Source organism: Somniosus microcephalus, unplaced genomic scaffold (genome assembly GCF_052327205.1).
Source record: "Somniosus microcephalus isolate GS21.2 unplaced genomic scaffold, FLI_Smic_1.0 unresolved_chr9, whole genome shotgun sequence".
Classification (NCBI taxonomy): Eukaryota; Metazoa; Chordata; class Chondrichthyes; order Squaliformes; family Somniosidae; genus Somniosus; species Somniosus microcephalus.
The window spans coordinates 33,789,803-33,815,007 of NW_028225187.1; the positions used below are offsets into that span (position 1 = coordinate 33,789,803).

At 43.6% G+C, this 25,205-nt stretch overlaps 1 protein-coding gene across 1 annotated transcript in view; it reads left to right on the forward strand.

Moving 5' to 3' along the window:
- Positions 1–10,450: 10,450 nt before the first annotated feature.
- Positions 10,451–25,205, forward strand: part of LOC147085050 (immunoglobulin superfamily member 1-like) — a 103,858-nt gene continuing 89,103 nt past the window's right edge. Inside the window, exon 1 of the mRNA XM_085979410.1 lies at positions 10,451–10,526. Coding sequence (XP_085835536.1) covers positions 10,451–10,526 — 76 coding nt within the window. The remainder of the gene's footprint in view (positions 10,527–25,205) is intronic.

The following is a 25,205-nucleotide window of genomic DNA, read 5'->3' on the forward strand; positions in this document are numbered from 1 at the left end:
TTAATGCTATAGATAATTGAGAGGATAATTCCTCAGATATTCCACTGTTTAATTCTATGCAGAATTGAGAGGATCATTCTTTGTAGATTTCAGCATTAAATTCGATGAATAATTGCGTGGATTATTCTTTGGATATTTCACTGTTTAATTCGATGGAAAATTGAGAGGATAATTCTTTGGATATTTCAGTGTTTAATTATATATTTAATTACATAGATAATCCTTTGGATACTTCAGTGTTTAATTAGGTGCATAATTGAGCGTATAATTCCTTGTATATTTCAGTGTTTAGTTCTGTTGATAATTGTGTTTCATTATATAGATAATTGAGTGGATAATTATTTGGATATTCGGTGTTTAATTCGATGGAAAATTGTGTTGGTAATTCTTTGGATATTTCAATGTCTACTTTTATAGATATTGTAAGGATAATTCTTTGGATATTTCAGTGTTCCATTATATAGATAATTGTGTGGATATTTTGGGGGAAATTTCATTGTTTAATTCGATGGATAATTGAGAGGATAATTATTTGTAAATTTCAAAGTTTAATTCGATGGATAATTGAGAGGATAATTCACTGTATATTTCAAAGTTTAATTCGATGGATAATTGAGAGGATAATTCTTTGTATATTTCAGTGTTTAATTTGATTGATAATTGAGAGGTTAATTCTTTGGATATTTCAGTATTTAATTTGATTGATAATTGAGCGGATAATTCAACAGATAATTGAGAGGATAATTCTTTGGATATTTCAGTGTTTAATTTTGAATGGCAATAGGTTGGGAGAAGGGGAAGTGCAAAGAGACCTGGGTGTCCTTGTGCACCAGTCGCTGAAGGTAAGCATGCAGGTGCAGCAGGCAGTTAAGAAGGCAAATGGTATGTTGGCCTTCGTAGCAAGAGGTTTCGAGTACAGGAACAAGGATGTCTTGCTACAGTTCTACAGGGCCTTGGTGAGACCGCACCTTGAGTATTGTCTGCAGTTTTGGTCACCTGACCTGAGGAAGGACGTTCTTACCATGGAGGGAGTGCAGCAAAGATTCACCAGGCTGATACCTGGGATGGCAGGAATGATGGATGAGGAGAGATTGTGTCGATTGGGCTTATACTCAAAGGAGTTTAGAAGATTGAGAGGGGATCTCATCGAAACTTATAAAATTCTGTCAGGTCTGGACAGACTAGATGCAGGAAGGATGTTTCTGATGGCCGGGGAGTCCAGAACCAGGGGTCATAGTCTAAGGATAAGGGGTAAGCCATTTAGGACTGAAATGAGGAGGAATTTCTTCACCCAGAGAGTGGTGAACCTGTGAAATTCTCTGCCACAGAGGGCGGTGGAGGCTAGTTCATTAAATGTATCCAAGAAAGAGTTGGATATATTTCTTGAGGCTAAAGGGATCAAGGGATATGTGGAAAAGGCAGGGACAGGGTACTGAATTTGGATGATCAGCCATGATCACATTGAATGGTGGAGCAGGCTCAAAGGGCCGAATGGCCTACTCCTGCTCCTATCTTCTATGTTTCTATCTTTCTATGATTGATAATTGAGAGGATAATTATTTGGATATTTCAGTATTTCATTTGATTGATAATTGAGCAGATAATTCATTGGATATTTCAGTAGTTCTTTAACTAGATAATTGAGTGCACAACTGAGTTCGGAATTCTGTTGAAATTCGTTGAATAATTCAATAAATAATTATTTTGATAATTCTGTTGATAATTGTTTAGATAATTCTTTGGATATTTTAATATTTAACTCGTAGGTAATAGTGTCGATGTTTTAGAGGACAATTCTTCGATTGTTTCAGTTTTTTGAGTTTTGATAATTATTGTATAATTTATGGGTTAAATATATATAATCCAGTTGAATGAATTTCTCGAAATTGCAGATCCAGTGAAAGTTCTGTCCATGTATCTGTTGTTCGTTATCATAATATTGACTTTCATATTTCAAATTAATCTGTGTTAAATTAAACTCATGTCTTCATTCGGCCTGGTGCTGGGGTCTTGGGGGAGTGAGGGAATTCTGCTTTGAATTTTCGAGTGTTTTATCCACAGTTTGTAACATTGCTAAGTAAAGTCTCTGTGGTCAACAGCAGCAACATAATTGATATCAGACAGCCAGCCGTGGGGAGCCTAAACCCAAACCATCTTCAGTTCCTGCCCACATGTGAAAGTAGAAGCTTATTCCGCATCTATGTATGAAAATACGCCTATCCTCGTATCCGGTGCTTGCGCTTTCTGACCAATATCTGCTGCTGTCTTCCCTCCAGAGGGCGCTGTTCATCAGCTCTGGCGTCTTCCTATCACGGATTGGGTCCACCTCTAACGATATCACAATGATTCAGCACTTTCAACAACTCATTACTTCTTTTTCACTTCGTTATCATACACTAAGCTCGATTTTGAAACGGAAGAAACAGGTGTTCGAATTGGACCTTCATCCTGCAAAGTCCCCATTGCAACTTTAACCCCTCCAATCCCCATTTCTCCTTCGTGAGGCGCAGTACCCAAGGAACCGTCACCAGGCCAAGCCCCCATTGATATTTCACCCTGCCCAAACCCCACTGCACCTTCCCGCTGCTCAAACCCAACTGCAACTGCTCCCTGCCCAAAACCCACTGCATCTTCAACCTGCCCAAATTCCACTGCACCTTCACCCTGCCCAAACTCCACTGTACATTCCCCCTGCCCAAACCCCACTGCACCTTCCCTCTGCCCAAACCCCACTGCACATTCCCCCTGCCCAAACACCACTGCACCTTCCCCCTGCACAAACCCCACTGCACCTTCCCCCTGCCCATACACATATGCACCTTCCCCTTGCTCAAACCCCATTGCACCTTCTCCCTGCCCAAAACCCACTGCACCTTCACCCTGCCCAAACCCCACTGCACCTTCACTCTGCTCAAACCCTACTGCACCATCCCCCTGCCCAAACCACAATGCACCTTCCCACTGCCCAAACAACACTGCACCTTCCCCCTGCCCAAACCCCACTGCACCTTCCCACTGCCCAAACCCCACTGCACATTCAACCTGCCCAAACCCCACGACACCTTCTCCCTGCTCAAACCCCAATGCACCTTCACCCTGCTCAAACCCCACTGCACCTTCTCCCTGCTCAAACCCCGTTGCACCTCCCCCCTGCCCAAACTGCACTGCAACCTCCCCATGCCCAAACCCCAATGCACCTTCACCCTGCTCAAACCCCACTGCTCAAACCCCACTGCACTTTTCCCCTGCTCAATCACCACTGAACCTTCCCCCTGCTCAAACCCCACTGCACCTTCCCCCTGCTCAAACCCCACTGCACCTTCCCCCTGCCCAACGCCCAATGCACCTTCACCCTGCCCAAACCCCAATGCACCTTCACCCTGCTCAAACCCCACTGCACCTTCTCCCTGCTCAAACCCCACTGCACCTTCCCCCTGCCCAAACCCCACTGCACATTGCCCCTGCCCAAACCCTACTGCACATTCCCTCTGCACAAACCTCACTGCACCTTCCCCTGCCCAAACCCCACTGCACCTTCTCCCTGCTCAAACGCCACTGCACCTTCCCCTGGCCAAACCCCACTGCACCTTCCCCCTGCCCAAAACCCACTGCATCCTCCCCTGCTCAATCCCCATTGCACCTTCCCCCTGCCCAAATCCCACTGCACCTTCCCCGTGCCCAAACCCCATTGCACCTTCCCCGTGCCCAAGTTCCATTGTACCTTCACCCCGCTTGGTTCCCATTACATAGAATAGAATGACGTACAATTCTACATCATAGAAACCAGCCATTATGCCCAAAAGATCTATGCCAGAGTTTCTGTTCCACGAGAGTCATCTCCCACCTTTCCTCATCTCACTCCACCAACATATCCTTCTATTCATGTTTGCCTCCTCTACTTAACTAGCTGCCCCTTACATGCATCTATGCTAAGCGCCTCAGCCTCTATATGTCATAGAGTCATAGAGTCATAGCGTCATAACGGCACAAAAGGAGGCCATTGGCCCCTTCAACTCCATGCTGGCTCTCTGTAGAGCAATTCAGTCAGACTCATTCCCCCTGGGGGTTGTTTTATGAAGAAAGGTTGAGCAGGTTGTGCCAATACTCATTGGAGTTTAGAAGAATTAAAGGTGTTCTTATTTTCACATATAAGATTCTGAGGGGGCTTTACTAGTTAGATGTACGGAGGATATTTCCCCATGGGTGTAATCCAGATCTTGGGGGCATAGTTTCAGAATAAGGGGTCGCCCATTTAAAATGGAGATGAGGTGGAATTTCTTCTCTCAGCGGGTCGGGAAGCTATTGCATTCTCTACCTAAGACAGCTGTGGAGGCTGGATCATTGAACATATTCAAGATGGAGATAGACTGATTTTTGAACTATAGAGGAGTCAAGGGTAATGAGGACCGGGCAGGAAAATGGAGTTGAGGCCAAATCAGATCAGCAATGATCTTATTGAATGCAAACGAGTTTCAAATTCTAACCCATTTTGCACTTTCTCCAGTGCTTCTGCATACTTGTACTAAGCAGATCATAACTGTGCACTGCACTCTAAGTGTGGTCTCGCCAATGTTCTATATAGGTTTAACATACCTCCTCTGTTATTGCAACCCATTCCTCTAGAAAGAAACTCCGTTGCTTTGACTGCACGTTTTATGGCTTCCTTAACCTGCTTAGCTAGTTTTAATAATTTGTGAATTTGTCCCCCTAAATCCGTTTTCTTCTCTCCCCCATTTGGACTCTTATTTTCCGAGGCTCATGTGGCCTCCTTATACCACCTAACAAAATTCACCACCTCACATATATATTTAATTGAAAATCATTTATCATTTACTCTCCTTGATTCCATTCTGTTAATATCTTCTTGATTTTTGTCGCAGACTTCCTCAGTGTTAACTTTACCTCATAATTTGGTGTAATCCGTAAATTTTGATGTTATACTTCTGATTCCCAAGTCCAAACCTCCACTATAAAGTGTAACCAAAAGTGTCCCCTGTGGAACAATACTTCCCACCTTCCGCCAATCTGAGCAACTACCTTTAATCGTTACCCTCTGTTTTCTATTTAGCAGCCAGTTTGCTATCCATGCGGCTACTTGTCCACTGAGTCTACATGCTCGGATCTTAGCCACAAACCTACTATGGCGGTGGAAGCTCTTTGAACGTCTATGTATACTACATTCACTAACTTACCCTTACCTACTCTCTCTGCTAGTTTGTCAAATAATGCTATCATGTTGGTCAAAGATGTCCTTCCCTTTTGAAATCCATGCCGACAAGTCTTTATTATTGACGTAATAAAATTCACTACGCACTTTAATCGACTTGTAACAAAACATGGAGGTCTAGTTAGTAGCCACTAGCTTCCTGTTTCCAAACTGTCTCTGGCCACGCTGGGCCCACGCCCTAGTATTGATACTCCTCGGGCGACGCCCTTAGCTGGCCGTTCAGTAGTACTTCCTGAGTTACTTCTTGTAGATGTTGCGATTTATGACAATGATGTTTTCGGATTTTAGAGTTTTTTCTATTTTATGTTTGAGCAAAGATTTCAATACCTTACCTCTAACCGACTTTAAGCAAACTGGACGACAGAATTTGTTTTACATATAATAAATTAAAATATATATATATATAGATATATAGTGCCTCTGCTATCTCTTCCTTAGCTTTGAGTATGAGTGGTACCTGTCGTTCCAGGCCCCAGGTTATATCCTCCAGTTAATTCATGTCTAGTTCATTAAAAATCTCGCTCCTGTCTATCTTAGAAGCCGTGGTTATCTTTTTGAATTCTTTGGCTAACTTCACGTGCACCATGTTTGTGACGCTGGTAAAAACTGCAGTAAAATAACTGTTCAATACTTCTCATTTCACTGCCTTTATTTTAGAGTTTATCTTGTTCATTCCTTAGTGGCCATATCCCTATGTTCCTATTCCTGTGCTTATAAAATACTTAACTATTTATTTTTATATTGGTTGCTAATTTAATTTCGTATTTTGTTTTGAGTTCCTAATTGTTTATATTAATTTAAGGACAGAAGAACATAAGAAATAAGATCAGGTGTAGGCCACATGGGCCCTCGAGCCTGTCCCGCCCATCAACAAAATCATGGCTGATCATCGACCTCAGCTCTACTTTCATGCCCGATATCCATATCCCTTGATTCCCTAGAGTCCAAAAATCTATCTATCACAGCCATGAATATAGTCAAAGTCTCAGCATTCACAGTCCACTGCTACAGAGATTTCCAAAGGTTCACAACCCTCTGAGTGAAGAAATTCCTCCTTATTTCAAGATTCTATTGCAAGGGGAATAGATAGGCATTTCTGCCGCCGCAAACCAGACTCCAGGATGGTATGTTGCCTCCCTGGTGCAAGGGTCAAGGATGTCTCGGAGCGGCTGCAGGGCATTCTGGGTAGGGGGTGTTGAGCAGCCAGTTGTTGTTGTGCAGTCACAACGATATAGGTTAAAACCTGGCATGAGGTCCTAAAAGTTGAATACAGGGAGTTAGGAGGTAAATTAATAAATAGGACTTCAAAGGTAGTAATCTCAAGATTGCTAACAGTGCCACGTGCTAGTCAGAGTAAAAATAGAAGGATATTTCAGATAAATCCGTGGCTAAAGGACTGGTGCAATGGGGAGAGATTCAGATTCCTGGGACTTTGGAACGGGTTCTGGGGAGGTGGGACCAGTACAAACTGGACAGTTTGCACCTGGGCAGGACCGGGAACAACGTCCTTGGGGGAGTATTTGCTAGTGCTGTTGGGGAGGGTTTAAAGTAAAAGGGCAGGGGGTTGGGAACCAGTGCAGGGAGACAGAGGAAAGGGAAACAAGGAACGCACCAAAGGCAAAAGACAGGACGGAGAAAAGCAAAAGTGGCAATCAGAGAAATCAAGGGTTTATATTAAACATGGCCACAGTAAATAATAATTTTAAAAGGACTAAGAGTGCTAAAAAACAAGCCTGAAGGCTTCGTGTCTTAATGCGAGGAGCATTCGTAACAAGGTGGATGAATTCGCTGCGCAAATAGATGTAAACGGATATGATATGAATGGGATTACAGAAACATGGTTCCAGGGTGACCAAGGCTGGGAAGACATCATCAATATTCAATATTCAGAAAAGACAGGCAAAAAGGAAAAGGATGTGGGGCAGCATTGCTAGTTAAAGAGGAGATTAATACAATTGTTAGGAAGGATATTAGCTCTGGTGATGTGGAATCTGTATAGGTAGAGCTGAGAAATACCAAGATACAGAAAAAGTTAGTGGGAGTTATATACGGACCTGCAAACAGTAATGCTAAGTTTGGGGATGGCATTAAATGGCCAGATGAGATTTGAAAACAAGAATGAGAATATTAAAATTTAGGCTTTGTCAGACCGGGAGCCAATGAAGGTCACGAGCTCAGGGGGTGCTGGGTGAATGGGACTTGGTGCGAGTTGGGATAAGGGCAGCATAGATTTGGATGACTCAAGTTTATGATGGTTGGAAGATGGTAGGCCGGAGAGAAGAGATTTGGGTAATCAATCCTAGAGGCCACAGCGGCAGAGTTGATGGGGTCACCAGCAGTTGAGATGAGGCAGGGGCTGAGTCGGTGATGTTACAGAGGTGGAAGCAGGCAGCCATTGTGATGGAGCAGATATTTGTTCGGAAGCTCATATTGGGTTCAATAAAACACCAAGTTTGGGCAAGGCTGGTCCAGCCTCAGAAAGTTGCAAGGGAGGGATGGAGCCGGTGGCTAGGGAATGAAGGTTATAGCAGGGACCGAATACAATGGCTTCGGTCTTCCCAATATTTAGTTGGAGGAAATTATAGTTCATGACAAATAGTGTGAACATTATGGACAAGGGACGTGTTGGGTGAGCTGGTGGTGAGAAGGAGCTGGGTGTCTTCGGCATGCCTTTGATTCAAACGTTGTTTTATCGGATGATGTCGCTGATGGGCAGCATGAAGATGATAAATAGGAGGAGTCCAGAGGTAACGGTGCGGGAGTGGGAAGATAATCTGCTGCAGGCTCCGATTATATCGATAAGATTAGAACCAAATGAGTGCAGTCCCCTGCAGCTGGCAGACGCTGGAGAAGCATTGGAGGAGAATTGTCTGGACAAAGGATGCAGACAGGTCGTGAAGGAAGAGGAGGGATAGCTTACCACAGTCACAGTCACATAGGATGCCACTTGTGACTTTGTTAAGGGCCGTTTATGTACTGGGGCAGCGGGTGACACCAGATTTGAGGGGTTCAAACATGGAATTCTGTGAAAGATGGGCACCGACTTGGGAGGAGACAGCACGATCAAGGACGGGGTAAGGAATGGGAGGTTGGAGATTGGGCGGTAGTTGGCAAGGACAGAGGCTTCAAGGTTGTTTTTTGAGCAGGTGCTGATGACGGCGGATTTGAAGGGGAGGGGACAGTATGTGGTGAGAGAGAACTGTTAACAATATCAGCTAACATGGGTGCCAGGAAGTGAAGTTGGGTGGTCAGCAGTTTGGTTGGAATAGGATCGAGCGAGCAGTAGGTGGGTCTCATAGACAAGTTGAGCTCGTAGCGGGCATGAGGGGAGCTATGAGAGAAATTGGATAATGATGCGAGTTCAGATTAGATGGCAGATGGCAGCCACCAGTGCGTGAATGATTTCCTATTAATCAGTGCAATAATAACTTGAAAGTTCACTCAAAACAATTTGAATAATGAGGGTTTTACTGCGACTCTGAGTGGAAACAAATCTCACTAACCTTTGTATCTCTTGCAGTTAACTTGATGGCGATTGTGATCCTGTCCCGAGGAAAGTGCGGTCTCTCCAAATGTATCACTCGCTACCTGGTGGCCATGGCAACGGCTGATCTCCTGGTTGTTTGTACGGATGTAATATTAAGCTGCATTGTTGAAATTTATTTCCCCGTTTCATTCTTGACCATTACCCCCGTGTGCTGTCTGAATATAGTCCTGGTTTGTGCAGCCACAGCGGCCTCGGTCTGGTTCACAGTGGTTTTCACCTTCGATCGATTTGTGGCCATTTGTTGTTCGAAGCTGGAAACAAAATATTGCACCGAGAAAACGGCGGCTGTCGTTATCGGGGTGGTGAGTGCGCTGGGATGTTTAATAAACATTCCCTGGTACTTTATATTTGACCCTGAATATAAAATGGAGAACGTACCCCGGGGTTGTGCCTGGAAACCCACCTTTCTTACTTCACCCGCGTGGGCAGCGTTTGACGTCTTTAATATTACTTTAATCCCTTGTGTCCCATTCGTTCTGATTTTGTTGCTCAATGTTCTCACCGCTAGACACATTTTAGTGTCCAGTCGAGTCCGCAGGGGACTCCGGGGCCTCGGCAATGCAGAGAATCACAAGGATCCAGAGATGGATAACCGAAGGAAATCCATCGTTTTGCTCTTCAGTATATCGGGCAGTTTTATTTTGTTCTGGACGACCATGGTTGTTTATTTTCTGTTTGTCCGTATTACCGTCTTTGATTATGATGATGTTAAGGACATTGAATCGGTGGGATTCATGCTTCAGGTTCTCAATTGCTGCACAAACACATTTATTTATGTGCTGACCCAGGATAAATTCAGAGAGGAGTTAAAGAATGGGGTAAAATATCCACTGCATTCAATTGCAAAAGTATTTAAATAAGTGAAATAGCTGAAGTGTTTCCCACACAATATTTATCGGCGATTGCAATAGAGCTCAAAACATGTTTAATGGATCAATCGATATTGGTACAACATTTTAAGCAAAGTTGCAAATCGATGCTTGCTGTAATATATTCTCCTTAATAAACTGTGTTATGTACCGTCACAGATGTGATTCTTATGTTAAAACTTTTCCTGTTATTAACTGTGAAAATTAAAATAAACGAAGACTGAACATGCCCAGGTAATTCAGCTTCTCTTCTGATGGGAACAATTGTTCTAATGATACACGATGCTGCATCATTCTTCCAGCGGACACTAAATCCATCCAATAAATCATCGTGTGCAACATTAATAATCACCTGGGCATGTTCAGCCCATATCAGGCCAGCCAAAGAAACTGGAGACAAGCATGGCCCGTAAGAGTGTTGTGTAAAAAGGAAGATTGTCAATTGCAGCCACTTTCCTCTCAATGCAACAAACAATATCTGAAATGTACTGCCTTACGACCTTCCACAAGATCTGAGACACTTCCTTCACCAGCAAGTCTTACTTTACCTAATATCTTTAACCAGCAAGACGCAGTTGAAGGCTCTTGTGACAGATATTCTGTTACCAATACACGTTTTCACCCAATGAATGAATGCGCTATGAATCCAGAGATGTATCACGTATTATTTTTGATCAGTTTCACTCGAGCAACTTTCTTCTATCATGAGAACTAGCCTAAAAGCAAAGACAAGGTAGAATTAACCTCACTCCCCATGGGTTGTGCTCTAAAAACCCACCTGCAAACTAAGATGCTTGTGCTCGCTCGATGAGGCAAGAGGCCTGTGCTGAAAATGCAAACAATAAGAGCTATGAAGGAGACGTTCATAAACGTCTAATACCAGGTATATCAGAATCATTACTTATATTGTACATGTAATAGTGGTTCAAATTACACTTAACATTACCTATAACTCAACGTTGCTGTTTTAATTGAGGGACTCAATTCCGATATCGGTTTACAGGCTTAATCAGATCTAATCCAATCATATGCATTTGATCAAAACTACCACTTTTTTTTTACCTTTTTCTCTTAACATTATTTAGGATGTGATAACAGGGCACTTAGAAAATCATAATATGATTAGGCAGGCTCAACATGGTTTTTTGAAAGGGAAATTGTGTTTAGCAAATTTATTGTAGTATATTGAAGATGCAGCAAGCAGGGTAGATGAAGTGGAAGCAGTGGATGTACTATATTTGGATATCCAACAGTCATTCGATAAGGAGCCACTTTAAAGAATGTTATGGAAGATAAAGACTTATTAGGTCGGGGTAAATTACTGGCATGGTTAGAGGATTGATTAACGGGCAGAAAACAGAGAGCAGGGTTAACCGGGTCATTTTTCCGGTTGACAGGCTATAATTATTGGGGTGCCGCAAGGATTATTGTTTGGGCCTCAATTATTTACAATCTAAATTAATGATATACATGAAGGGGCCGAATGTAATGTACTCAATTTTCATGACGATAGAAAGCTAGGTGGGAAAGTAAGTTGTGTGGAAGATACAGAGATCCTGCAAAGTGATATAGACAGGTTATGCAATTGGGCAGTATAATGTGAGGGAATGTGAGGTTATTCACTTTGGTAGGAAGAATAGAAAAAGGGAATACGTTTTAACTGGTGCCAAAATATTGAATGTTGAAGTTCAGAGAGATATAGGTGTTATCGAACAGGAACCTTAGAAGGTCAGCATGCAGGTACAGCAAACAATTAGGAAGGCAAATAGCTTGTTGGTCTTTATTGCAATGGGATGGAGTGCAAAAGTAAGGAAGCCTTACTACCATTGTACAGGGCTTTGGGGAGACCACACCTGGAGTACAGCGCACAATTATGGTCTCCTTAATTGAGGAAGGTTATACCTGCCTTAGAGACAGTGCAACAACAGTTTACTAGATTGATCCAAGAGATGGGAGGATTGTCCTATGATTAGAGTTTGAGTAGATCGGGCCTATGTGGCAAGAGTGGAGGCGGTGATGCTACTGAGGCGGAAGTCAGTGGACTTTGTTATAGCGTGACTGATGGTTATAACGCAGAAGCTAGGATCAGAGAGATGCTGAGGGTCATTGGCAGCTCACGGCCAATGTGGGGATTGGTACTGGTGGTTAGGGAACAATATTTGTAAAGTTTGTAAAATTTGACTAAAGATGATGGCTTTTGCCTTGCCAATGTTTGTTTAGAGAAAGTTATGGCTCATTCAAAGCAGGATGTTGGAAAAGTAGTCGGATAACACAGGAAAGGGGGGTCGAGAGAGGAGATGTTAAAACTGGTGGCTTCAATGGACATGTAGAAGAGGATCCCATATCTGGTGATGGATGTTTCAATGGGAAGGAGGTAGATGAGGAAGAAGAGAGGGCTTGGATATGGAGAGATAGAAAATAAACAAAATGGGCGTCCATAAACCTATAAATCTGCCGGATATACTGAAAACCAAAATGATGGATTTCCTTCGGTTCTCCATCTCTGGGTCCTTGTGATTCTCTCCATCGCTGCGACGCCGGAGTCCCCTGCGGACTCTACTGGCCGCTAAAATACCTCTGACCGTCAGAGCTTTGAGCAACAAAATCTGAAAGAACGGGACACAAGGGGTTAAAATAGGTGCAACAACTCAAATGCGACCCATGCGTGGGATGGAAAGAAGCTCGGTTGATTGACACAATCCCAGGGAACATAATCAAGTATATTCTTAGGTTCATAAATAAAGTACCAGGGGACAGGATCTAAATAGCCCAGCACACTCACTGTACCGGTAACCACAGTGGCCGTTTTCTCGGTGCAATATTTTGTTTTCAGCTTCTCACAACAAATGGTCACAAATCGATCAATGGTGAAAGCGACTGTGAGCCAGTCAGAAACCGCCGTGGTTGGATAAACCAGGAAGGTAACGAGACTTAACACGGGAGTAATTCTCAGGAATGATTTGGGAAATAATTCAGATACATGCACCTCAATATGGGATCATTGATGAGGGCCAGAAGATCGGTCATTGCCATTCCCACCAGTGATACATTTAGAGTCATAGAGTCATAGAGTAATACAACACGGATAGAGGCCCTTCGGCCCATCGTGTCCGCGCCGGCCATCAAGCCCTGCCTAATCTAATCCCATATTCCAGCATTTGGCCCGTAGCCTTGTATGCTATGGCATTTCAAGTGCACATCCAAATGCTTCTTAAATGTTGTGAGGGTTTCTGCCTCCACAACCCTTTCAGGCAGTGAGTTCCAGACTCCTACCACCCTCTGGGTGAAAAAGTTATTTCTCAAATCCCCTCTAAACCTCCCGCCCTTTACCTTGAATCTATGCCCCCTAGTTATTGACCCCTCTACTAAGGGAAAAAGCTCCTCGGCATCCATCCTATCTATGCCCCTCATAATTTTGTACACCTCAATCATGTCCCCCCTCAGCCTCCTCTGCTCCAAGGAAAACAAACCCAATCTGCCCAGTCTCTCTTCATAGCTGAAGCGCTCCAGCCCTGGTAACATCCTGGTGAATCTCCTCTGCACCCTCTCTAACACGATCACATCCTTCCTGTAGTGTGGCGACCAGAACTGCACACAGTATTCCAGCTGTGGCCTAACCAGTGTTTTATACAGCTCCATCATAACCTCCTTGCTCTTATATTCAATGCCTCGGCTAATGAAGGCAAGTATCCCATATGCCTTTTTTACCACCTTATCCACCTGTTCCGCCGCCTTCAGGGATCTGTGTACTTGCACACCCAGATCCCTCTGACCCTCCGTCTTGCCTAGGGTCTTTCCATTCATTGTGTATTCCCTTGCCTTGTTAGTCCCCCCAAAGTCCATCACCTCGCACTTTTCCAGGTTAAATTCCATTTGCCACTGTTCCGCCCATCTGACCAACCCATCTATATCATCCTGCAGACTGAGGCTACCCTCCTCGCTATTTACCACCCTACCAATTTTTGTATCCTCCGCGAACTTACTGATCATACCCTTTACATTCATATCCAAGTCATTAATGTAGACCACAAACAGCAAGGGACCCAGCACCGATCCCTGTGGTACCCCACTGGCCACAGGCTTCCAGTCACAAAAGCAACCTTCGACCATCACCCTCTGCCTTCTGCAACTATGCCAGTTTTGTATCCAATGTGCCCAGGCACCCTGGATTCCATGGGCTCTTACCTTCTTGACCAGTCTCCTGTGCTGGACTTTATCGAAGGCCTTACTGAAATCCATGTATACCACATCCACTGCGTTACCCTCATCCACACACCTAGTCACCCACTCAAAAAATTCAATCAAATTAGTCAGACATGATCTTCCCTTGACAAAGCCATGTTGACTATCCCTGATTAATCCTTGCCTCTCCAAGTGGAGACAAATTTTGTCCCTCAGGATTTTTTCCAATAATTTTCCTACCATTGATGTTAGGCTCACTGGCCTGTAGTTCCGCGGTTTTTCCCTAATACCCTTCTTGAATAATGGTACTACATTAGCGGTTCTCCAGTCCTCTGGCACATCCCCTGTGGCCAGAGAGGTCCTGAATATATGTGTTAGAGCCCCCGCAATCTCCTCCTTTGCCTCACACAGCAGCCTGGGATACATTTCATCCAGGCCTGGGGATTTATCCATTTTTAGGCCAGCTAAAACCGCCAATACCTCCTCCCTCTCGATGTTAATATGTTCGAGCATATCACAGTCCCCCCGCCCTATTTCTATGTCTACATCGTCCTTCTCCACAGTGAAAACAGATGCAAAAAATTCATTTAGAACCCATATTCCAGCATTTGGAGGGACCGCACTTTCCTCGGGACAGGATCACAACCGCCACCAAGTTAAATGTAAGAGAGAGAAAAGGAAGCAGAGAAATTACTGATCAGAGCTGGAGCCAAAGCAGCAGTTTGACAAGAACTGGGCTGATATTGCCAGATTTGATGCTGCATCGAACGGTGGAAACTGATTCATGGACCTGGGCAACGCTTCAGGGCAGAGAAATGTATTTAAATACAATTATCGTTAATTAAAAGGAACTTTGATAAAGAAAGTGAATAAAGTGAGCAGCGGATCCATTGGATGGGCCGAGTGAGGTCACAGCACAGTGGTCTCCTCTACATTGGGGAAACCAAACGCAGATTGGGTGAACGCTTTGCGGAACACCTCTGATCAGTCTGTAAGGGTGACCCCGAGCTTCCGGTCGCCTATTATTTTAATTCACCGCTCCATTCCCACTCAGACCTCACCGTCCTTGGCCTCTTGCATTGTTCCATGGAAGCTCAACGTAAACTCGAGGAACAGCACCTCATCTTCCGATTAGGCACTTTGTAGCCTTCTGAACTCAATATCGAGTTCAACAATTTCAGATCATAACCTCGGCCCCTATTACATTTTAACATATTTTTTTCCACCGCTTTGTTTTGGATCTCCCCCCGCCCCCTTTCCTTTTTTTTTCTCTCTCCCACACGGCAGCTGTCTCCCAACCTGCCAGTACACTTCACATTTAATCTTGCTGTCTTTTGTCTCCACTGTCCTATTACCATCTCGTCTGGTTTTGAACACCTCTTAATGTCTCTTTTACTTCTTTTACTTCTTTTGTTCTATGGCAGCCCTGCCTTCGATCTATTTTATTTCATTTCCATTTGCAAAAGGGCTAGGCCCGAAACGCCACTCTAATTTCTCTCCACGGATGTTGCCAGGCCTGCTGAGTTTTCCAGCATTTTCTGTTGTTATTGAGGGCACAGTGCCAGTGGTCAAAGGAGGAGAGGTATCAGGGAGCGGGTATCCAAAGTGTTAAATCCGGATTTAAGCTACAGATAGAGTGAAAGAAATTTAACGCCGGGATGATTTCGGGACAGGGGGAGGTGCTGCTGCTGTGTTTGCTCCGGGTTAATGGATCCGACAGTGTCTGGCACTAAACGGGAAAGGCCGAGAGCCACGGCAGGGAGTTTGACGCTTTGGATCTGTTGGAAAAGGTAGCTGGAAACTGAGTCATACTAAGCGGGATGATTAAACACACAGACAATAAAATGAAACGGGCTATCCTAAAACTCTTCAACTTGGTTCTGAGTGTCGGTTACTTCCCTGATATCTGGAACAAAGGACTCATAACGCCCATATACAGAAGTGGGGACAAAGTTGACCCAAATAACTATCGAGGCATCTGTGTAAACATTAACCTGGGGAAGATATTCTGTAGTATCATAAACAAAAGACTTGTAAACTTCCTTGAGGAGCACAATGTCTTGAGTAAAAGCCAAATTGGATTCCAACCAAACTATAGAACATCAGATCATATCTTCACCCTACAGACCCTAATTGACAAACATGTTCATCAAAACAAAAGCAACATTTTTGCCTGCTTTATAGATTTCCAGAAGGCTTTCGATTCCATCTGGCACGACAGTCTATTCCTGAAACTTATCGAAAGTGGTGTAGGGGGAAAAACATATGATGTAATTAAATCAATGTATAGCAACAATAAATGTGCAGTTTAAATTGGAGACAAACAAACAAAATACTTCCCACAGAGGCATGGTGTGATGCAGGGCTCGCCCATCTCACCAACACTCTTTAATAATTACATAAATGAATTGGCAAAACTACTTGAAAAATCTACAGCACCCGGCCTCACCCTATATGAATCCAAGGTTAAATTCCTCCTCTATGCAGATGACCTGGTTCTGCTGTCACCAACTAAGGAGGGTCTACAGCAGAACCTGGATCTGCTGGAGTCGTTCTGTCAGACATGGACCCTGACAATAAACCCCCAAAGAACCAAAGTCCTTGTGTTCCAGCAAAGATCCAGACATCAGGGACGCAAAATAAATTTCACACTAGGAACAACTAAAATTGAACAAACCACTAACTATACATACTTGGGCTTAAAAATCAGTTCTACGGGAAATTTTCATCTGGCTGTGAATGAACTGAAAGAGAAAGCGAGAACGGCTTTCTATGCCATTACAAAATCAATCCAAATAGAAATCCCAATTAGCATTTTGCTCAAAATTTTTAAATCAATAATTGAACCAATTGCACTCTATGGCAGTGAGGTTTGGGGACCCCTAACACAAAAAGAATTTGCAAAATGGGACAAGCACCCAATTGAGATCCTACATGCAGAATTCTGTAAAAGTATCCTCTGGACTCAAAGGAAAACCATAAACAATGCATGCACGGCAGAACAAGGCCAATATCCATTATTAAACAACATCCAAAAAAGAGCCACCAAATTTTGGAAACACCTAAAAATGAGCATCCCCCACTGCTATCATTACGAAGCCCTGAAATGCCAAGAGAGGACCATAAAGAAGAATACTCTCTGTCAACTAGTCCTGGGACTCAGTGAAGTAACTACTAACACTACTAACAATAACCAGCCCCAGGACAGTGACAGCGTAACAGAAAGAATTCGACCCAACACAATCGTCACTAAGCAAAAGGAAAAACATCTGTCATATTGGGCAGAAACAACAAAAACCCAAAACAAACTCAATTGCTACTTGGCCCTAAACAGACAATACAACATGGCTGATTACCTGACCATGATAAAGGATAGCAAACTGAGAAAAACCTTGACAATGTGCAGACTTAGTGAACATAGCCTGGCCATCGAAAAAGGTAGACACAGGCAGACCCAGCTACCAGGAGAGGACAGGATATGCTCTCACTGCAGTCAGGGAGTGGTGGAGACAGAGATGCACTTCCTCACAGCTTGTAGAAAATATCAGGGCACAAGGGAGAATTTTTACCCAAAATTCACAAAAATATGCTCGAAATTCAGAAATTTGAATGACGACCAAAAACTCCCATACCTACTAGGGGAAGAGAGAAATTGTGTAACCTTAGCGGCACACTATCTTAAAGCTTGCCATAAACAGAGGGACAACCAGTAAATCTAAGAAAAGAGTGTATACAAATTATATGAATGTATATTTATACACTCAGGGATATATCTGTTTATACACTGTATGGAGAGAGCTGTGTTTGTGTTCAACCATGAATGTTTTTCGATGCTTTGGCAACATAAGATGCACCTTGTCATGCCAATAAAGCGATTTGAATTGAATTGAATTGAGTGAGATTGGGAGGGAAACCAGGAAAAGGACACGGGGGAGCTGGAGGGGTGTCAAGAGCAGAGGGTTTGGGAATGCGGACAAACTGAAGAAACGGGTGAGGAGACAGAGGATTCAATGCAGGGGGAGGAGAGGCTGGGATTCACAGGGAGAGACTACAGCAGAGAGTGAGAGGAAGTTAATGTATAGATCACAGTAACACCACTCAAATAATAAATTCAAACATTCATTTCTGTGTTTACTGGTGTCAGCTTGTTGGGTTTAAAATGTGGTCAAATAATTAACTCAGCAATTCAGTTACATCAAATTCAAATTCAAATATATCCGTTATAACTGCCTCATTTTTGATTGAATTCAGCTGTTGCATAGTTTTAAAAATCCACTATTCCAATAATTGATTACGATTACCATTTCATGCATCCTAGATGTTAATTAATTTTTAAGAATGTGTACTTATAAGTCATAAAGTAAGGAAAAATAACATTCACGAAAACAGACAGAGGATCTGACGCACAAACACAGGGAGCGGGTCCAACAATAACATCTCACCAAATCTGACCACATCCTAATAACATCTTGAAGTCACATCTACTTGTAATTTTACTCGAGGTTTCAGTAGCTCGCTCTCTCTCACTTTCACTAAACATATCCTTCTCGCTTGCCTTCTCCCTCTCTGTTTCTCTATTGCTCCTCTATCTTTCCGCACTGTCTGTATTCTCTTTGCCAAAGCTTTTTCACATCCGATTCAATCCTATCCTGCAACGCCGAAATTCTGCTCACATGCTTCGTGCTCATTGATCCTATTCTCAGTGTCAGTTTGTCCATTGGCGAGATGTCTGAAAAATTAAATATCTCTGCAGATGATCCACGCCTCCTCCTGTTCATCTGTACTCTTCCCCTCATCTGTAATACATGGAATCAACAGAATCGAATATCTCTACCAGACAGAACTAAAAGCATAGGAAGTCCTTTCTCCTGTAATTATAAATTCCAGTGTTAGATGGGACGATTGTTCAGTTAACAAAACGCCAACATCACCGCTGCTTCTTATAATCTCCAGATCAATAGAAGGGCTTCTGATTCCAACAGATACAGTGCAAACTGATACAGCATATCCTCAAAATATTTCATGTTACAATGAAGTCCAGTGACAGTCAGTGAGTCCATCACACTGAAGCAGAGAAGGAGCTATGAAAGTGTCAGCAGCAATGAAGGTAATCACAAGGATCCAGAGATGGAGAACCGAAGGAAATCCATCGTTTTACTCTTCAGCATATCTGGCAGTTTTATACTGTTATGGGTGACCCTGATTTTATATTTATTCTCTATCAGCGAATTGCAAAGATTTATGCTTCCTCCCTCAATGACCCTCTTTATATCACAGGAGCCACAGCAGGAATGCTGCAGCTTCTCAGTTCCTGCACCAACACGTGTATTTATGCTGTGACCCAGGCTACATTCAGAGAGGAGCTGAAGAACGCAGTGAAATACCCACTCAATCGAATAGTTAAATTAGTTATATCATTGAAGGAGCAGAAGGGTTTCAAGCAGCAGAACTGATTCCCATTTCATGCTTCATTCCCTCATTCCCCACTGGGCCGAAACTACATTTTTATGACTGTAAGGGACCTCCATTTGTCTTCTCTAATCTTTTACTTTTTACATACTTGTAGAAGTTTTTACAATCCGATTTTATGTTCCTTGCAAGTTTTCTCTCATACTCTTTTTTTCTCTTAATCAATCTCTTTTCCCTTTTTAGCTGAACTCTAAACTGCTCCCAATCCTCAGGCTTGCTACTTTTCCTGGCAACTTTATATGACTTCTCTTTCGATCTAATACTCTCCTTAATTTCTTTTGTTAGCCGTGGTTGTGGCTCTTTTGCTTTTGTGTTTTTGCGCCAGAGAGGGATGAATAACTGTTCCAATGTCACAGTGTTCTGTTTTACGGTCAGATGTAGTTTTAATTATATTAATAGAGTCATGTTTAGAGATGTTTGATGACACTAAGCTGCTTAAAAAATGATATGTTCAAAAGTGACTCCCGCTGTTACACTGCCTCCGATCCCTCCCGTGCTGATGGCAAGAATTCAGTCATGGCCATGTGATGCCGCGTTGACAATCACCCTATACATCGATGATAAGCAGAAACTGCACCACGGGCACATAAGGTAAATAGCAGAGGATCCACAGTGCGAGTTAAGAATTTTTTTTATGCAGCAAGATGTTCTGTTCTGGGCGGTCCTACTTGAAATGGTCGTGCTAGCAGATTGAATGTTAAGTCTTGAAAGAAAATTGGATGTACACATGTAAAATGAAAAAACGTGCAGGGCAATGGGGAAAGAGCAGGAAGTGGGATGAATTGGATAGCTCTTGTATACTCATCCAGTCAAGGGGAGAGTATTCAATCACAATCCTGACTTTTCCCTTGTAGATGGTGTAAGGGTGTTGGGGAGTGAGGTGGTGAGACACTTGCCGCAGACTACCCAGCTGCTGACACGCTCTTGCAGCCACAATGTTTTTGTGGCTGGTCCTGTTAAGTTTCTGGTCAATGGTAACCCCCCCAACATGTAATACCGTTGAGTGTCATGGGAAGTTGGTTAGACTCTCGCTTATTGTAGGTAGTCATTGCCTGTCACTTGAGTGTCGCAAATGTTACCTGCCACTTATGCCTGAAGCCTAAATGTCGTTCACGTCTTTCTGCATGCGGTCATGAATTGTTCATTTTCTGCATGTTACTGATACCTCTGTAACAGTCATCAAAAATTGCATGTCAGTTCTGAAGATGTAGAAGCATTCAAAATCAGAGAGCCTGCTGCCTTCCAACAGTGTTTCCATTGATTGACGGATGCCTTTCTGGTACAGAACACATTGAACTTGCTGTATTACAATAAGATAAATGTAGAAACCTCGGCTGCCCCGTGTCCTAACACGCAGCAAATTCCCTTCACCCATCACCCCTGTGCTTGCTGTCCTTCATTGGCTACCGGTCAAGCAACACCTCGATTTCAAAATTGTCATCCTTTTCTTCAAAACCCTCCAATGGCCCTCGACCATCCCTATCTCTGTAATCTCCTACCGCCAGACAGCTCCGCGAGATTTATGTGTTCCTCTAACTTTGCCCTCTTGAGCATCCCTGATTATAATCGCTCAACCATGGTGGCTGTGCCTTCTATTGCCTAGGCCATAATCTCTGGAGATCCCTCCCAAAACCGCTCCGCCTCTCTACCTCTATTTCCTCATTTAAGACGCTCCTTAAAACCTACCACTTTGACCAAACTTTTAATCATCTGCCCTAATTTCTTCTTATGTGGCTTGCTGTCAATTTTTGTTTGTTTTATCGCACTCCTGTGAAGCACCTTGGGACGTTTTACTAAGTTAAAGGCGCAATATATATATATATATGCAGAAGTTGTTGTTGTAGCTTCCTTAAATGAATTCCCTTGCGCAGGAAATGCAACACATGCCCTTATACCAGTCCCTTCCCACTGCCCAGGGCCCCAAACACCCCTTGCAGGTGATACAGCGATTTACTTGCAATTCTTGCAATTTAGTATACTGTATTCAATGCTCACGATGCAGTCTCCTCTACCTTGGGGAGATCAAACACAGATTGGGTCACCCCTTTGATGGAACGCCTCCATTCAGTCCGTAAGGGGGACCGCGAGCTTTCAGTCGCCTGTCACTTTAAGTCTCCACTCCACTCCGACTCACACCTCATGGTTTACCGCCTTTTGCACTGTTCCAATGAAGCTCAACGTAAGCTTGAGGAACAGCACCTCAATCTTTCGATTAGGCACTTTACAGCCTTTTGGACTCAACATAGTTTTCAACAATTTCAGATAATAGACTCTGCCCCTATCTTTATTTCATTTATGTTTTTCTCTCTCTCACATGGCAGCTGTCCTTCATTTTGCCATTGCCATTTACCCTTCATCTAGAGCCATCTTTTGTTTCTTAACTTGACCCATTGCCATCTACTTTTGCCTTGCACCATCCTTCCTTTTGTCTCTTAATCTCTCCTGCCTTCCATCCTATCACAGACCTTCCCTTTTGTTCTTTCCTCCCCTCCCCCCTGCACCCTCCCCCTGGCCCTACACTTCCATCTCCAACCTTATGCCAGTTCTGACGAAGGGTCATCGACCTGAAACGTTAACTCTGTTTCTCTCTCCACAGATGCTGCCTGACCGGCTGAGTATTTCCAGCATTTTCTGTTTTTATTTCAGATTTCCAGCATCCGCAGTATTTTGGTTTTGTATCACGATTGATTTAGTTGAAAACACGGTTGCCTTCTCTGACTAATGGTAAGAGTGAATGAAATCATGCAAAGAGTTCATCTCCCAATGCCAAAAGTTACAGTTTCAGATGGAAAAACACACAGTTCAAATCCGAACGTCTCCGGCCATGATTTCATTCCTTAATGCTCTTTTTACATTGAATTAGATGGAATTAAAAGCACAGAAAGAGGCCCTTCGGCCCAGTTGGTCCATGCCGATGTTTAGGCATCACATGAGTCTCCTCCCACCACTTTTCATTTAACCCTATAGCAAAACCTAATCCCTCGTGATTTATCTATCTTCCCTATTAACTGCATCTATGCTATTAGCATCAACACTTCATGTGTTAGCCAGCTCCACATTGTAACCACACTCTGGCTGAATACATTGCTCCTAAATTTCCTGTTTGACTTACCAGTTATTCTCTAATATTTATGGCCCCAATTTTGGTTTCCCCACAAGTGGAATCCTTTCAATTTCTCTCATATTCTTAAAAATCTCTTCCACGCTCAGTGTTCCTTTTTCTACAGAAAGGATCCCCAGTCTGCTCAATCTTTCCGGAGATGTATTACTTTCGGTTCGAGTTAACTCAATTCGTGTATATTGCTCTCTGAGATAAATCCTTATTTTGGCATTAACCTGAAAGTGTGTTCTCTGATGCTGACACACAGTTAAACTATTTGCAATATTCCAAGCATAGCTTATTGTACTTTAGTGAAGGAAACATGCGAATACAAGAACATAATAAATAGGAGCAGGAGTATGCCATTCGGCCCCTCGAGCCTGCTCCACCATTCAATAAGATCATGGCTGATCTGATCGTGGCCTGAACTCCACTTTGCTGCCCGCTCCCCATAACCCTTGATTCCAATGTGTTTCAAAATCTGTCTTTCTCCGCCTGGAATATATTCAATGACTCCGCCTCCACAGCTCTTTGTGGTACAGAACTCCAAAGATTCACGACCCTCTGAGAGCAGACATCCCTCCTCATCTCCGTTTTTAATGGGCGATCCTTTATACTGAAACAATGCCCCCTAGTTCTAGATTCCCCCACGAGGGGAAACATCCTCCCTGCCTCTACCCTGTCGAACCCCCTCAGAATATTATAGATTTCAATAAGATCACCTCTCGTTCTTCTAACCTGCTAAACCTTTCCTCATAAGAAATCAACAGTCCTTACCCGGTCTGGGCTATAGATAACTTCAGCCACACATCGAAGTTTTTGATTTCTAACTGCCCTCTGAATTGGTCAAACAACCACTCAGTTGTATCAATACAGCTAGAAAGGAATAAAGCAATAACATCGAATTGATAATTATGCTATGATCTAGACATCGAATAAAATCACAACAACGGCTCATCTCGCACACTAGACCCTGCAATGTCCTCCTCACTGGTATCTGTGGACTGCTGGCCAGTTTGGGCGAACCTAGTCAAGTAAAAGCCTGACGTACGCATATTCATAGAATAATATCTTTCAGCTAACGTCCGTGGTTCTGTCCTGCCCCACCAGCAATGTCTAGCTCTACAACAGGCTCGGAAATAACAACATTGACCGAACTGGCCGGGACCTGAAGGGCACAGCTGCCAGACCGGACTTGCTGCAGGTGGATAGAGAACCAACACGAGCAAATAAGCTATTCAGTAAACCGGTCGCAGAATTATCAGCTCAAATCTGGGCATCCATGAGGCGTAGTTGGCAATCAGCAGCAGCAGAATTGTGTTCCTCCACAATCTGTAACCTCATGGCCTGGCATATCCCTCACTCAAGCATTACTGATAAGTCAGGGGGCAAACCCTGGTTCGAAGAGATGGAAGGTCTCATCGACAGTTGTATCAAGCAACACTTACTCACCAATTACCTGCTCACTGATGATAAGTGTGGGTTCCGTCAGGACTACGTGACTCCAGCCCTCATTACAGCATTGGGCCAAACATGGACAAAGGAGCTGACTTCCAGAGGTGAGGCGAGATTGACTGCCCTTGACATCAAGGCCGCCTTTGACCGAGTATGGAATCAAGAGCCGTAGTAAAGCTGAAGTCAATGGGAATCGGGTGGGGGGGAACAATCCACTGGCTTGAATCAAACCAAGCAAAGAGGAAGATGATTGTTGCTGTGGATGTCAATCAGCGCAGCCCCAGGATATTGCTGCATGAGTTCCTCAGGGAAATCTAAGCCCAACCATCTCCAGCTGCTTCATCAATGGCCTTTCATAATCATAAGCTAACAAGTGTGGATGTTTGCTGATGATTGCACAGTGTATAGTTCCTTCCGGAACTCCTCAGGAAATAAAGCATTCCATGCCCCATGCAACAAGACCTGGATGACAATCAGGCTCGAGCTGATAAGTGGCAGGTAACATTCACGGCACTGAAGCTCCAGGCAATAAAGATCTCCAACAAGCAAGATTCTAATCACCACCCCTTTACAGTCAATAGCATTGCCGTCGCCGAAACCCCCAACATCAATATACTGGGGGTCAGCATTGACCATAAACTTAACTGGACCAGCAACTTAAACACCGTGGCAACAAGAGCTTGTCAGAGGCGACGTATTCAGCGTCGAGTGTCTCACCTCCTGACTCCTTAAAAATTTTCCACCATGTACAAGGCAAAAGTCAGGAGTGTGATGGAACACTTTCCTGGATGAGTGCAGCTCCAACAACACTGAAGAAACTACAAAATCCATGTAAACGCAGACCTCTTGATTGGCAGCATATCCACAACCTTCAACTTACAGTCCCTCCACCACCGGCGCACTGTGGCTGCAATGTGTACCATCTACAAGATGCACGGCAGCAACTCACCAAGGCTTCTTTTCCAGCACCACCTAAACTCGCGACATCTACCACCTACAAGGACAAGGGCTGCAGGCACATGGGAACAACGTGACCTGCAAGTTCCCCTCCAAGTCACACATCATCCTGAATTAGAAATATATCGCAGTTCCTTTATCGTCGCTGGGATAAAATCTTGGAACTCCCTTACTAACAGCACTGTGGGAGCACCATCACTGCAAGGACTACATCATTTCACCACCTTCCCAAGGGCAAATAGGGATGGTCAATAAATGGTAGCCTTGGCAGCGATGCACTTATCCCAGAACGAATGAAAGGAAAAGATCCACTTGGCATGATTGGATTGGCAGGATGATCAACTCACAGTACTGGTAAAGACCAGGTCCTACCTTTATATTGAGGACACCCTCTGTGGT